Source organism: Mytilus galloprovincialis, chromosome 5, assembly GCF_965363235.1.
Source record: "Mytilus galloprovincialis chromosome 5, xbMytGall1.hap1.1, whole genome shotgun sequence".
Lineage (NCBI taxonomy): Eukaryota > Metazoa > Mollusca > Bivalvia > Mytilida > Mytilidae > Mytilus > Mytilus galloprovincialis.
Window position 1 is genome coordinate 62,502,252 of NC_134842.1, and position 12,661 is coordinate 62,514,912.

At 32.1% G+C, this 12,661-nt stretch overlaps 1 protein-coding gene across 1 annotated transcript in view; it reads right to left on the reverse strand.

The window, feature by feature from the left end:
* The window catches only part of LOC143076221 (protein strawberry notch homolog 1-like), a 43,120-nt gene that overhangs the window by 29,644 nt on the left and 815 nt on the right, over nucleotides 1-12,661 (reverse strand). Inside the window, exons 2-7 of the mRNA XM_076251931.1 lie at nucleotides 9,127-9,234; nucleotides 8,414-8,548; nucleotides 3,939-4,643; nucleotides 2,922-3,042; nucleotides 1,951-2,160; nucleotides 1,177-1,261 (exon numbers count right to left, since the gene is read on the reverse strand). Coding sequence (XP_076108046.1) covers nucleotides 1,177-1,261; nucleotides 1,951-2,160; nucleotides 2,922-3,042; nucleotides 3,939-4,643; nucleotides 8,414-8,548; nucleotides 9,127-9,234 — 1,364 coding nt within the window. The remainder of the gene's footprint in view (nucleotides 1-1,176; nucleotides 1,262-1,950; nucleotides 2,161-2,921; nucleotides 3,043-3,938; nucleotides 4,644-8,413; nucleotides 8,549-9,126; nucleotides 9,235-12,661) is intronic.

The window sequence follows — 12,661 nt, forward strand, 5'->3', positions numbered from 1 at the left end:
CTTTTTCTAATTTCTATAAATAAAATCCTTAAAAATGATATCCAAAGTTTGCAAAGATTACTCTTAATTTTCGTCAAACAATCTTTTTTTATGACTTCTTTTGATGTACAATTTATAATGCCATTAGGCCAGGTTTTTTTAATTTGTTGGTTTACGGATTTTAGCCATGAAAAAGTCAGGTCGGTCGGTCGGGAAAAAAAAAGAAAAAAAATATTTTTCAAGACAGAAAAATATGTTCGATGACGGACGGACAAAGACAAAATTAAATCGTCATTTCACAAACATTAAAAACAGATTCGCGTAGCTCTTAATCAATTTCAGAAAACTTGGTGAATTATGATCTTCAAGCACGAAAACTGATAAAGAAAAAAAATGTAAAAACGTCATACGAAAATAAGTTTCAACACACGTGTCAAAAAACGTAATAGACTCGTCAACTGGAAAAACGAGAATATCAGTTTAATCTGTTGTCATGCATTCCCATTTTTTATCCAAATGGACGATATTTTTTTATTATCTATGAAACAAGAAAATTCCAAATGATTATTTAATATTCAGTACTTTAACTTGACGTCTTCCACCTGTCCACATTTGGACAACTCTATTTCTATCAGATGATGCATCTTACGGACTGATGACAAATACGGGAAACGAACTTATTGTGTAATTGGTTTTAAACACAGGTTTCGTTTCGCAAAATTATTTGCGCAAACAACATTTCAAGGTCAGTTATAATTGATTATTTTTAGAAACGTAAACTGGAAGTTTTATTTTTTCCCTACATAAAGTGTTATCAATTTTGTTAGTGATAAATGCATTTCATTTCATAAAAAACAGAATATTTTAATTATTTTTCAGGGATAATGCACTTGTTAGGGTCGGCGGAAATTAAAAGCATGAAAAAGTGATTTTATTTTTATTCTGGAAATCGGCAAAATCGGGTCGGCGGATCTGTAAACCAACAAATTAAAAAATCGTGGCCTTAACTGCAATGGATTTATACTACTGGTTCAAAATACTCGACAGATGAAATTGATATAAATGTAAAACTACAAGACACTTTTTTACTAGAAATTCCTAGTGGTTAACATAGCAGTTCCATTCTATCAAGTAAGTTCAGGATATTTCCTACTGTAAATTTACGATTATTATCAATATTTTATTTTGCATACATACCATATTGCTCTCTTTCTACCAAGTAGATAATTCTCATATATAACACCAGCAACAGTTCTTCCTTTCCCTACACCTGCTCCATCACCTGTACATTATATAAAATATCATTTTATCAGGTAGTTCTGTTTTAATTTGAATACATTCAAATTCTTTAATTTCATTATTTTACAACAAGAAAACAACCATATATTATTTGTATGTTTCTTAATTTTGGTTCATTTATATGTTTTGGAAATTGGAGTGGATTTTGAAGTCCATTTTCCCTGAACTAGTATATATTTTTTAAGAAGCCAGCTGAAGCCCACCTCAAAGGGCTGGATCTTCATGTTGTATTGAAGACCACCTCAAAGGGCTGGATTTTCTTGATGTGTTAAAGACCCATTTGTGGCCTTCCGCTATTTTCAGCTCTTTGGTGGGGATGTTGTCTCTTTGACAAATTCCCAATTTCCATTCTCAATTTTATATAATAGATGTCAATAATTGCTCTGCTTTGAACAATAAATATTTATAATATCTATAACTAGTTTTTTTTTTATTGTTAAAGGCTGAACTGAGGCCAATAACATCTGTATCTTATAGTCTCTGGTGGATAGTTGTCTCATTGGAAGTCATACCACAACTCCCTATTAATTATTCAATCAATGAGGTCTTGAATAAAATAAAATGTACTTCACAGATAATTAACATAACATCTTATAGCTTTTTATAATCATAATTAGCATAAATTTTGATTTTATAACAGAAATCCATTTGAAAGTGATATTTAAGTCTTACCTATCAAGAAACCAGATCTGTCTCCACTTGGCAGAATAACATTATGTCTCTGGCAGGCATAAACAATAGCCTCTAACTGAAGGGCAGATAACTCTCCACATTCAATGGTTGTATCTGGTATAGCCAACCTATACCAGACATCCTGAGGCTCTACACTGGACAGGGAACTAGTTTCTACTACTGGATCTGGATGTTTGATTCCTAAATTTACTGTAAATAGTAAAAACATCCTTTAAAATACAAATCGTTTTCTAAATATATGAAAAAGCTTTATTTACTTCAGTACAACAAATAATTATTGATTTCTTTTATTCAGGCCTCCATAGTTTATTGCCTGGTCCAAGATGACTCATTACAAAAAAAAAACAAAAAAAAAACAAGATTTTTTTAGTACACTGGACATAATGCCCTACCAAAATACTTTATTGCAAGCTTCCTTATACAAGACTGTCTACTATCATAAGCAGGGCAATAAAAGTTATCAACAATTTTCCTGTTATTTGCTTCATCTACTATACTTAGTACATTTACCAGTCGTATTTTCTTGATAAGCTGAATAATCATGATAATATATGCACAAGTCTTTCTTTTTTTTTGTGCATATATATAATTAAGTCGAACATGTTGAAAGAAAAGAATCACTTTTTATGACTGAACAGACGGATAGCTTTTTCAGAAGAATATTCTTGATCTCATGAAATCATCTCGCTTTATAATTAAATACCATACCAACTTTAGCATTATATACAGTGGTTTCAATTATTTTCGTGGGTACCAATTTTCATGGATTAAGGAAAACTTGTATATTCTGGATATTCAATTTTGTGAATTTGTCAAAGTCTGCATACAAGCCTAGATAATTTGTCATTCTTTGAATAATTAATTTCGTGGTTCACCTGTACAAACGAAATCCACAATAATTGGTATCCACAGTATAACACCAAAGAAATTCTAACTTATATTTTACTTACATTTTGTAGGCATATAATTAGCATAAGTTTCAGCATGTCCTAATTCTTGAACTTCCTCTTCTACATCATCATCATCCAGTGGATTTGCATTTGAAACAAAACTAGTGCCACCAAGAGTTTGCTATTCAAAATAAAATGGATCAACATGATTTAAGTTTTAATTTTGTCTGTTAAAACAAATATATTCAAAGTGAAGTGCATTTAAAAATATCAATTTTAAAATCATTTGAAAATACTAAAACTTTTCTATGTACAATTTTTTAAATGCTGCAAAATGTATATTATATAATAAGTTAATAGGAAAAATCATTCATGAAGTTTTGTTTGTTTATATCTCTTCATTGGCAATCACAACACCTTCTTATTTTTATATTTCAATAGTTCTACATTGTTATATTTTTCTGAACCTTTTAGAATTTTCTGTTTCAAGATAACATGTATTGACTCAATTGGTGGAACAGATTTATTTAAATACTAAATAAGCATATTGAACCAATTCTCAAATTGTTTTTCTTTTCTTTTCTTTGGCATTGTGTTTTCCTTTTCATTGAACAAGAAATGGAAATTTAAGTTTCACTGATGAAATAAGTTACATGTGAAAACCAACAACATATTGGTGATATCTTCTAAAGATTACAAGTCAGAGCTCAAAATAATGGGTTGTACCAGAAACCCCAAGACTATTTTGTGTTCTCCAATTAACTGGACAACTGGACAACATTTCCCACTTTTATAAAATATATATATATCTTACAGATCAGTTCCAACAATTATATATCAGTCCATGTCAGTTTTCACTATTTTATAGTTAGTACTTTTTGTTTCATATTTGGTTACTTTTTAACATATTAACATGTACCTTGGGCATTGCCATTGTTGGGAATGTTGTCAAATATACATCATTACATGTATTAAACCCAGCATCAGTTGCCACTATCCCTACATTTGCCCTGACGTATGTTTCACCAAAGGATCTACCCAGCATCCTTTAAGTTTAAATAACAAGGAATAACATACCTGACTCATGGATCTATGCATTCCAGCAATATTCTGCATGTTCTGTGTAACAGACTTTAGCTTCAAATCCTGGTTTGACCACAGCCGTGAAATATCTTTCTGTGTGATATTTGTCTTAATAATATTTGACATTTCACCATTAGACAAACTGTTACTGTTCATATTAGGCATACTTGGACTATGCAACATGGTCGGTATATTACTTTGTAAAGTGTGAGGTACATTTTTATTTAACAATGACACACCTGCATTACTACTGCTGGGGAATACTTTACCACCTGCAAACACTCCTTGGTTTATAAATTGCACGGGTGAATTTGTACTACGGACAATGTTTGGTTGAGTGTAAACCACATGACTAGAAGGAATATCGGACGGCCTCGTCTTTGCGATGCCATTTGTAATTATTATCTTCTTTCCAGCTAAATTGCTTGGAATTGAAGGATGTAGTCCTAAGCCACTGTTAGCATTAAACCTAATAGCTCCAGATCCTGGTAAATTTGCCAGGTTAATTGCACTTGGATTATTTGCATTACTACCCACTCGGGTAATTTTGATAATTCTTGGTTGTCCACCTTGTGTAGATGGCTGAAGTTTTATCTGTTGTTGTTTTTGTCCTACATATTGACCTGTTGGAGGCACTCTTATGATGGCCGGAGATGAAGATGTCTTGTTGAGAGCTCCCCGACTATTGGAAAATATAACCTGAAAAAAAAACGTTTACTCTCTCAATGCGTGAAGGCTTTACTTATTCAACAATGTAGGAAACACACATGGCCAAATGGCACAATAACTACAATATGTAACAATTTTCTATATCATATTAATTTCTAATACATATTGTACCTCAATACATTTTAAAACAGGCTTCTCATTAAAGTGAGTTGACCAAGAGTTCTGGACTAGTGAAAATCTGTCTGGACTTGATCATTTTTAAAACTGGTCTCAGTCCGACTCCAAAGATGCATCATGATACTAAAATGTTATATCAACTGAACACAAACATTTTCTCAATTTACAGATTTAAACAAAAAATTGTCTGAAATTGATCACAATTCCTTGTTATATTTTGTCATGGAGACTGAAATAATACATAATACAACATTATATAGCAATAAAATGTCTTCTTCTCATGTTCTCTCCATGGCCAAAAATGACAAGTCTATGAACTTGCTTTGAACATGTTGAACAATCCCTTATGAGATACAGTACGCCCAAGGAGTTTGTAATCCCAAACTCCATACTCCGATATTTTTCCTGGTGTAACACCAGGAAACTCCGACATCCCTCCCAAAATTCTCGGAGAAATTTGGGAGTATTCCCTCCGACTTCCGCGTAAATCCGCTACCTTTTGTTTATTGTATTAGCGACATCTCTCCCAGTCTGGTGTGACGCGGTGTGACACCAGGTAATTAATTGCCCTAATCCGTCTGATCTATGCCGGCACGCGACAGTCAAGGTATGTGATATTTCTAATGTAATTAAACAATTGTATTTCCTGTCTATTGATTATCAGGTTATATCTGATTGCTTGAAACAAATGAAAGATTAAAATAAAAAGCAAAACGTTGTTGTTAATTCTTTCAATCTTTCAATTACACTGTACATTTTAATCAAGTTTTTAAACAACTATATTTGATTTTGACTTCCGTTTTTTTATCAGTAAATAAATATTTAATTTACTAAAAGAGATATAATTGTGCAACAATAAACGGAGAATAAATGAGGGCAGTTTAAAGAAAAATTACACGTCTCAAAGTTTTTTATACTACAAGTAAAAAAGAAAATATTATTCACTATCTGTTATGCTAATAATTCTACGCCATTTCCATTTTACGTTTACAAAATAAAAGTTTTAAAATCCAAAACGTTGTTGTTAATGCTTTCAATTGCATTAAAGTTTTATAAAAAAAATCTATACTTGATTATGACCTCGTTTTTTATTTATCGGTAATTTATATAACTTACGAAAAGAGACATACTTGCGTGAAAATAAACGGAAACTAACGCTGAAGGTATAAAATGTGAGCAGTGAGTTTAAAGAAAATTACGTGTCTTAAAACTTGTATATGCAAGTAAAAAAGAAAATACTATTCACCATTCGTTATGCTTAATAAGTCTACGGCATTTTCTCTTCACGATTAGCATTACTTTAGGATATAATACATTTCGGGTACAACAGGAATACTGCTATAGCTGCATCAACTCGTCGTTGCATAATATTCATTTACGCACAATGAATGTAAACTTTTGTGTTGTATTTAGAACAGTGATCTTTAAATATTTTTAAAACAATTAATTGCCGTGGGAAGACGACACGCATCTCAGTGATCAACAGTGCGTGGTTGAACTTGAACTTGACTTCGCTCACAATATTGAATGCTAAAAATAGTGACATCAATTTTGTCCACGAGATTTTTATTTGGCGGGAAATAGTATCATGTAACAGTAAACTCAGGTGACCTTTCTGGATAACCGTGGGAAAATTCATTGAAGGTTTAAACTTGCTTTGTAATGATTGACATTTTTGTGCGTTAAGATTGAGGCTCTAGAAGGTCCTTTTACAATTGATTAACCGGATTCTAAATTTTATTCCTTTTCTGAATAAACGAACATCAGCCTTTTATTTATACGTTTCTCAGTCAACCGAGGACATAAACCTGGACATTATTTATACTTCCATAGTCAACACTATACATTAATGGTAGATGAAAACAGGATGCATGTCGTTCAGTTCCTGATGGGCGTTGGTGAGATCCTCTGTGAAAATGTGTCGATCGTAAAAATCCGATCCACATTTTTTTTTACATATTTCTTTCTTGTACGATATAATTTCATTTTAATATTCTATAGTATAAATTGTTGAAATACTTGCGCCAATCCAATTTTATTTAAAAAAATAAAAGATCAATAACAGATCATAACAGATAAAAAAAAACACATGATTTTATTTCTTCATATAATTAAATAAGGTTGTGATTATTGTGTTGTGTCTGGGCGGGGAATTATCTCAGTATTTATGAATATAGGGCTGCCACATTGCATACAAAACTATTTGTTTCTTTTTTAAATTCAAATATTTCAAGTCGGTAATCTACCGAGGTAGTGAAACATAATATTTTACATTTCAAAATAAATTGAAAGTAACAGAGTTCACTTGTTGGTCCGATAAATTAACTCTAGGGTTTGATTTAGATTGGACAAATTACCGTAAAAACATCATTTTGTTTTAAGCCATTTGATATTAATTATATAATATTAAACTATTAATGAACCGGATATTGCTCACTGAGTAGGTCATAAAAGGTTCTAATTGTGGTAAAATCATCTTTGTTGAAACTTTGTTGAAAAAACAAAAATTATGACCTGATCGGACTATAATGAAAATACTAAATAAGTGTTTTATTCGTATTTTTATACGTTTTTACGTTTTATTTCATATGACAATGACATGGGCATATACATACAAGAATAATTATCTTATTTTAAATAAAAATGTCACACTTTTATCTGACAATGAATGGACATTTAAATAACGTATTTTAAAGCACACAGGTGCAATCAAGATCGATTAAATGTACAAAGGTAATAAATCTGGCTAATCCGATTATGTTGTCACGCGTCATTAATTTTCAGTTCATCCGATGGGCAATAAACCAATTAACAGCCACGCGGTGTTGGGAGAGAATCTTTGGAGGAAATTGGGAGTAGAATCCGTGATTCGCGGTGTCACACCGCTACACTCGGAAATCGGTGATAAAAGTTCGCGATTACAAACTCTCTGGGCGTACTGTACATGTACAAGGTAAAACCAAACATTTGTTTGACAACTGATGACTGACTGAGAACATAATATATTTACATTTTGCTTTATTAAAGTCATAAGAAACCTCAAATCAGAAAAAAATAATGCTCATGTTTTTTTATAACTCAATGGATAGTTTTCATTATAAAACTTATGTACATATACTTTTTTCTGAAGAAAATCTTTAATCTATTCATATTTAGAAGTAGTTTACTTTATTTTAATTGCTTCCCCAACATATTTTCCGTATGCAAAGTGACCTCAGTGTGACCCATCTCATAAAAATCTGGTGATCACAATACGCATGGATGTCCTTAAAATAGACTATTATCTGAATTTACATGTTAAACACGTGCTAAATTTTCATGCTTTTTTGTTGATTTTTTGTCGATTGTTGACAAACAGGTGACAATCGTTAAACTTCAGCTTCAAATCACAAACTTTAATTACCTGCCATATTTTCACAACAACACTGACAAATTGAAAAAAAAATTGGCGATTATACAAAATTTACACGAAAAAAATGATAAATTCATGCACAGAAGACTAAGTTTATGATGTTTGTATGCATTGGTTCAAGAATTGGAAGAACATTATTTTTCACCGGTCACTCGTTTCTTATGACTTTAAATATCATATGTATAGCTTTTAAATTGATTAAAAAACTTACCGGACTAGATCTTTGATTGGTGTACACCTGATAATTTGTTGTAGCCAACTGTTTCAAAGCATGAGAAAAAACATTAGGATCTTGGACAGGCTCGTGTCGTATATATTGGTTTTGGCTTATCAGTAAGTTAGGATCCTGTAATAAAATTTACCTTTAACTAAATATGTTCATAATTAAAATGCATATAAAGTAGAAAAAAGAACAGAAATGATTAAGTTATTAAATGTTACTCAGAGAATCACTCTTAATATGCAATTAGTATTGTATGACTAGTAAACCAAGTTTTACAGCATTCTCCATTATTCCTTCACACATACTAACAAAACCTGATAGTTACTGATTTACATTTATAAAAATTGTGAAATTAGATGCGACTTTGGCAACGTTGCATGGTGGTTTTCCTGATGTAATTAGCATTCAATTTAATGTTAGAAGTTCTATTATAGAAGATTCATCAAAAGTTTTTCATCTATCATCATGATCATATAAATGTGTTGATAAAGTATTCAAGAACCCTTTTTTTCAAACAAGTTAACCACAGCAAATATAGCTGCAAGACTATAATAGTATAAACATCCTCATGATCATATACATATTCAAAAGAATTATTTTCTTTTATATTCCATTTCCATTTCCTTCAAATCAAAGTATTTAACTAGACAATCAAAACATATACATTGACACTTCTTTTTTGGGGTCGCACAACTACTTACTGCATACTGTACAGGTTCTGGTGTGGGCTCTGGAGCTGAAAAATCAAACTCGTCACCTGTGATGCCTGATTCATCTAAAGCTGCAGACAAAATATCTGTAAACGGGTTCTGTAAACAAAAAAATATCATTATAATATCTATATATATTTTGTAGATCTACATTATCTATAACATTTAACATAATTATCACTTTTGCAAACTGTAGGAAGTGAATATCAATAGTATTGAAGAATTAGAATGTGCAGGTGGAATATGTGCGTCGCTGTCAGTAATGTAGCAAAATTTGTTTTGGAGTTGAGTGTGACATCCATTTTCTCTGCACAAGTACACATTTTGGTTTAGGCAAGGGGTCAGCTGAAGCCCACCTCTGGATGCCGGATCTGATTTTCTAGCTTTGTTGAAGATCCCGAACTGGTGACCTTGGATACTGTTTTTTGCTCTTTGGTCAGATAGTTGTCTCTTTTACACCGATCCATTATCAGTTGTATGTATGAAACAGGTTTCTGATTCCAATTGTATAAGTGTATTTATATTTGTTTGTAAAATTCAGTGGCGGATCTAGAGATTTTCATAAGCAGGGGCGGATGCAGGAATTTTCGAAAGGGGGGGTGCTAACCCAGGGCACCCAGGGCAAAGGGGGGGTGCAAAACATATGTCCCGATACAAATGCATTGATCGGCAAAAATAAAAGGGGGATGCGCACCCCCGGAACCCCCCCTGGATCCGCCACTGATAAGTGGGGGCCCACTGACTGCCTAAGAGGGGGGCTCACTCCAGTCATGCTTTAGTGATGACTTACAGTACGCCCAGAGAGTATGTAATCGCGAACTCTAATCACCGATTTCCGAGTGTAGCGGTGTGACACCGCGAATCACGGATTATACTCCCAATTTCCTCCAAAGATTCTCTCCCAACACCGCGTGGCTGTTTATTGGTTTATTGCCCATCGGATGTACTGAAAATTAATGACGCGTGACAACATCATCGGATTAGCAAGATTTATTACCTTTGTACATTTAATCGATCTTGATTGCACCTGAGTGCTTTAAAATACGTTATTTAAATGTCCTTTCATTGTCAGATAAAAGTGTGACATTTTTTATTTAAAATAAGATAATTATTCTTGTATGTATATGCCCATGTCATTGTCATATGACATACAACGTACAAACTTATAAAAATACGATTAAAACACTTATTTTGTATTTTCATTATAGTCCGATCAGGTCATAATTTTGTTTTTTCAACAAAGACGATTTTACCACAATTAGAACCTTTTATGACCTACTCAGTGAGCAATATTCGGTTCATTAATAGTTCAATATTATATAATTAATATCAACTGCCTTAAAACAAAATGATGTTTTTTATGGTAATATGTCCAATCTAAATTAAACCCAAGAGTTAATTTATCGGATCAACAAGTGAACTCTGTTACTTTCAATTTATTTTGAAATGTAAAATATTATGTTTCACTACCTCGGTAGATTACCGACTTGAAATATTTGAATTTAAAAAAGAAACTGTAAAGTGACAAATAGTTTTGTATGCAATGTGGCAGCCCTATATTCATAAATACTGAGATACATTCGCCGCCCAGACACAACACAATAATCACAACCTTTAAATATTTAATTATATGGAGAAAAAAATCGTGTTTTTTATCCGTTATTGATCTTTAATTATTTAAAATAAAATTGGATTGGCGCAATCCGTATTTTACAGCACGTTAAAAGTCCTCGGCGAAATATAAAAAGAAGTATTTCAACAATTATAAAATAGAATATTTAAATGAAATTATATCGTGTTCTACAAGAAAGAAATATGTAAAAAAAAATGTGGATCGGATTTTTACGATCGGCAAATTTTCAAAGAGGATCTCTACCAACGCCCATCGGGAACTGAACGACATGCATCCTGTTTTCATCTACCATTAATATATAGTGTTGACTATGGACGTATAAATAATGTCCGGTTTTATGTCCTCTGTTGATTAAGAAACGTAAAAATAAAAGGCTGATGTTGGTTAAAATTAATTCAGAAAAGGAATACAATTTAGAATCCGGTTAATCAATTGTAAAAGTACCTTCTAGAGCCTCAATCTTAACGCTCACAAATTTATGTCAATCATTAGAAAGCAAGTTTAAACCTTGAATGAATTTTCCCACGGTTATCCAGAAAGGTCACCTGAGTTTAGTGTTACATGATACTATTTCCCGCCAAATAAAAATCTCGTGGACAAAATTGATGTCACTATTTTTAGCATTCAATATTGTGAGCAAAGTCAAGTTCAAGTTCAACTACGCACTGTTGATCACTGAGATGCGTATCGTCCTTCCACGGCAATTAATTGCTTTAAAAATATTTAAAGATCACTGTTCTAAATACAACACAAAAGTTTACATTCATTGTGCGTAAATGAATATTATGCAACGACGAGTTGATGCAGCTATAGAAGTATTCCTGTTGTAGCCGAAATGTATTATTTATCCTAAAGTAATGCTAACAAATCGTGAAGAGAAAATGCCGTAGACTTATTAAGCATAAGGAATGGTGAAAAGTATTTTCTTTTTTTCTTGCATATACAAGTTTTAAGACACGTAATTTTCTTTCTTTCTCATATTTTATACCTTCAGCGTTAATTTTAGTTTATTTTCACGCAAGTATGTCTCTTTTCGTAAGTTATATAAATTACCGATTAAAAAAAAAACCGAGGTCATAATCAAGTATAGATTTTTTTTTTTATAAAACTTTAATGCAATTGAAAACTTTTAATTACAACAACCTTTTGCTTTTTAAAACTTTCATTTTGTAATCGTAAAATGGAAATGGCGTAGACTTAGCATAACAGATAGTGAATAATATTTTCTTTTTTACTTGTATAAAATACTTTGAGACGTGTCACTTTTCTTTAAACTACCCTAATTTATTCAGCGTTAGTCTCCGTTTATTGTTACACAATTATATCTCTTTTAGTAAATTAAATATTTATTTACTGATAAAAAACGGCAGTCAAAATCAAATATAGTTGTTCTTAAAAATTGATTTAGATGTACAGAGTAATTAAAAGAATTAACAACAACGTTTTGATTTTTATTTTAATCTTTCATTTGTTTCAAGCAATCAGATATAAACTGATAATCAATAGACAGGAAATACAATTGTTTAATTACATTAGAAATCTCGCATACCTTGACTGTCGCGTGCCGGCATAGATCAGAAGGATTAGGGCAATTAATTACCTGGTGTGACACCGCTTCACTCCAGACTGGGAGAGATGTCGCTAATACAATAAACAAAAGGTAACGGATTTACGCGGAAGTCGGAGGGAATACTCCCAAATTTCTCCGAGAATTTAGGGAGTGATGTCGGAGTTTCCTGGTGTCACACCAGGAAAAAACTCGGTGTATGGAGTTTGAGATGGCTTTCGCGAAAATTGAACTGTATATAATCAACCCAATTTATTCTCAGAAAATGGGGGCCCGGACCCCCCACTAAATCGGCCTCTGACCTTGTCCTACATAAGAGTCGCATA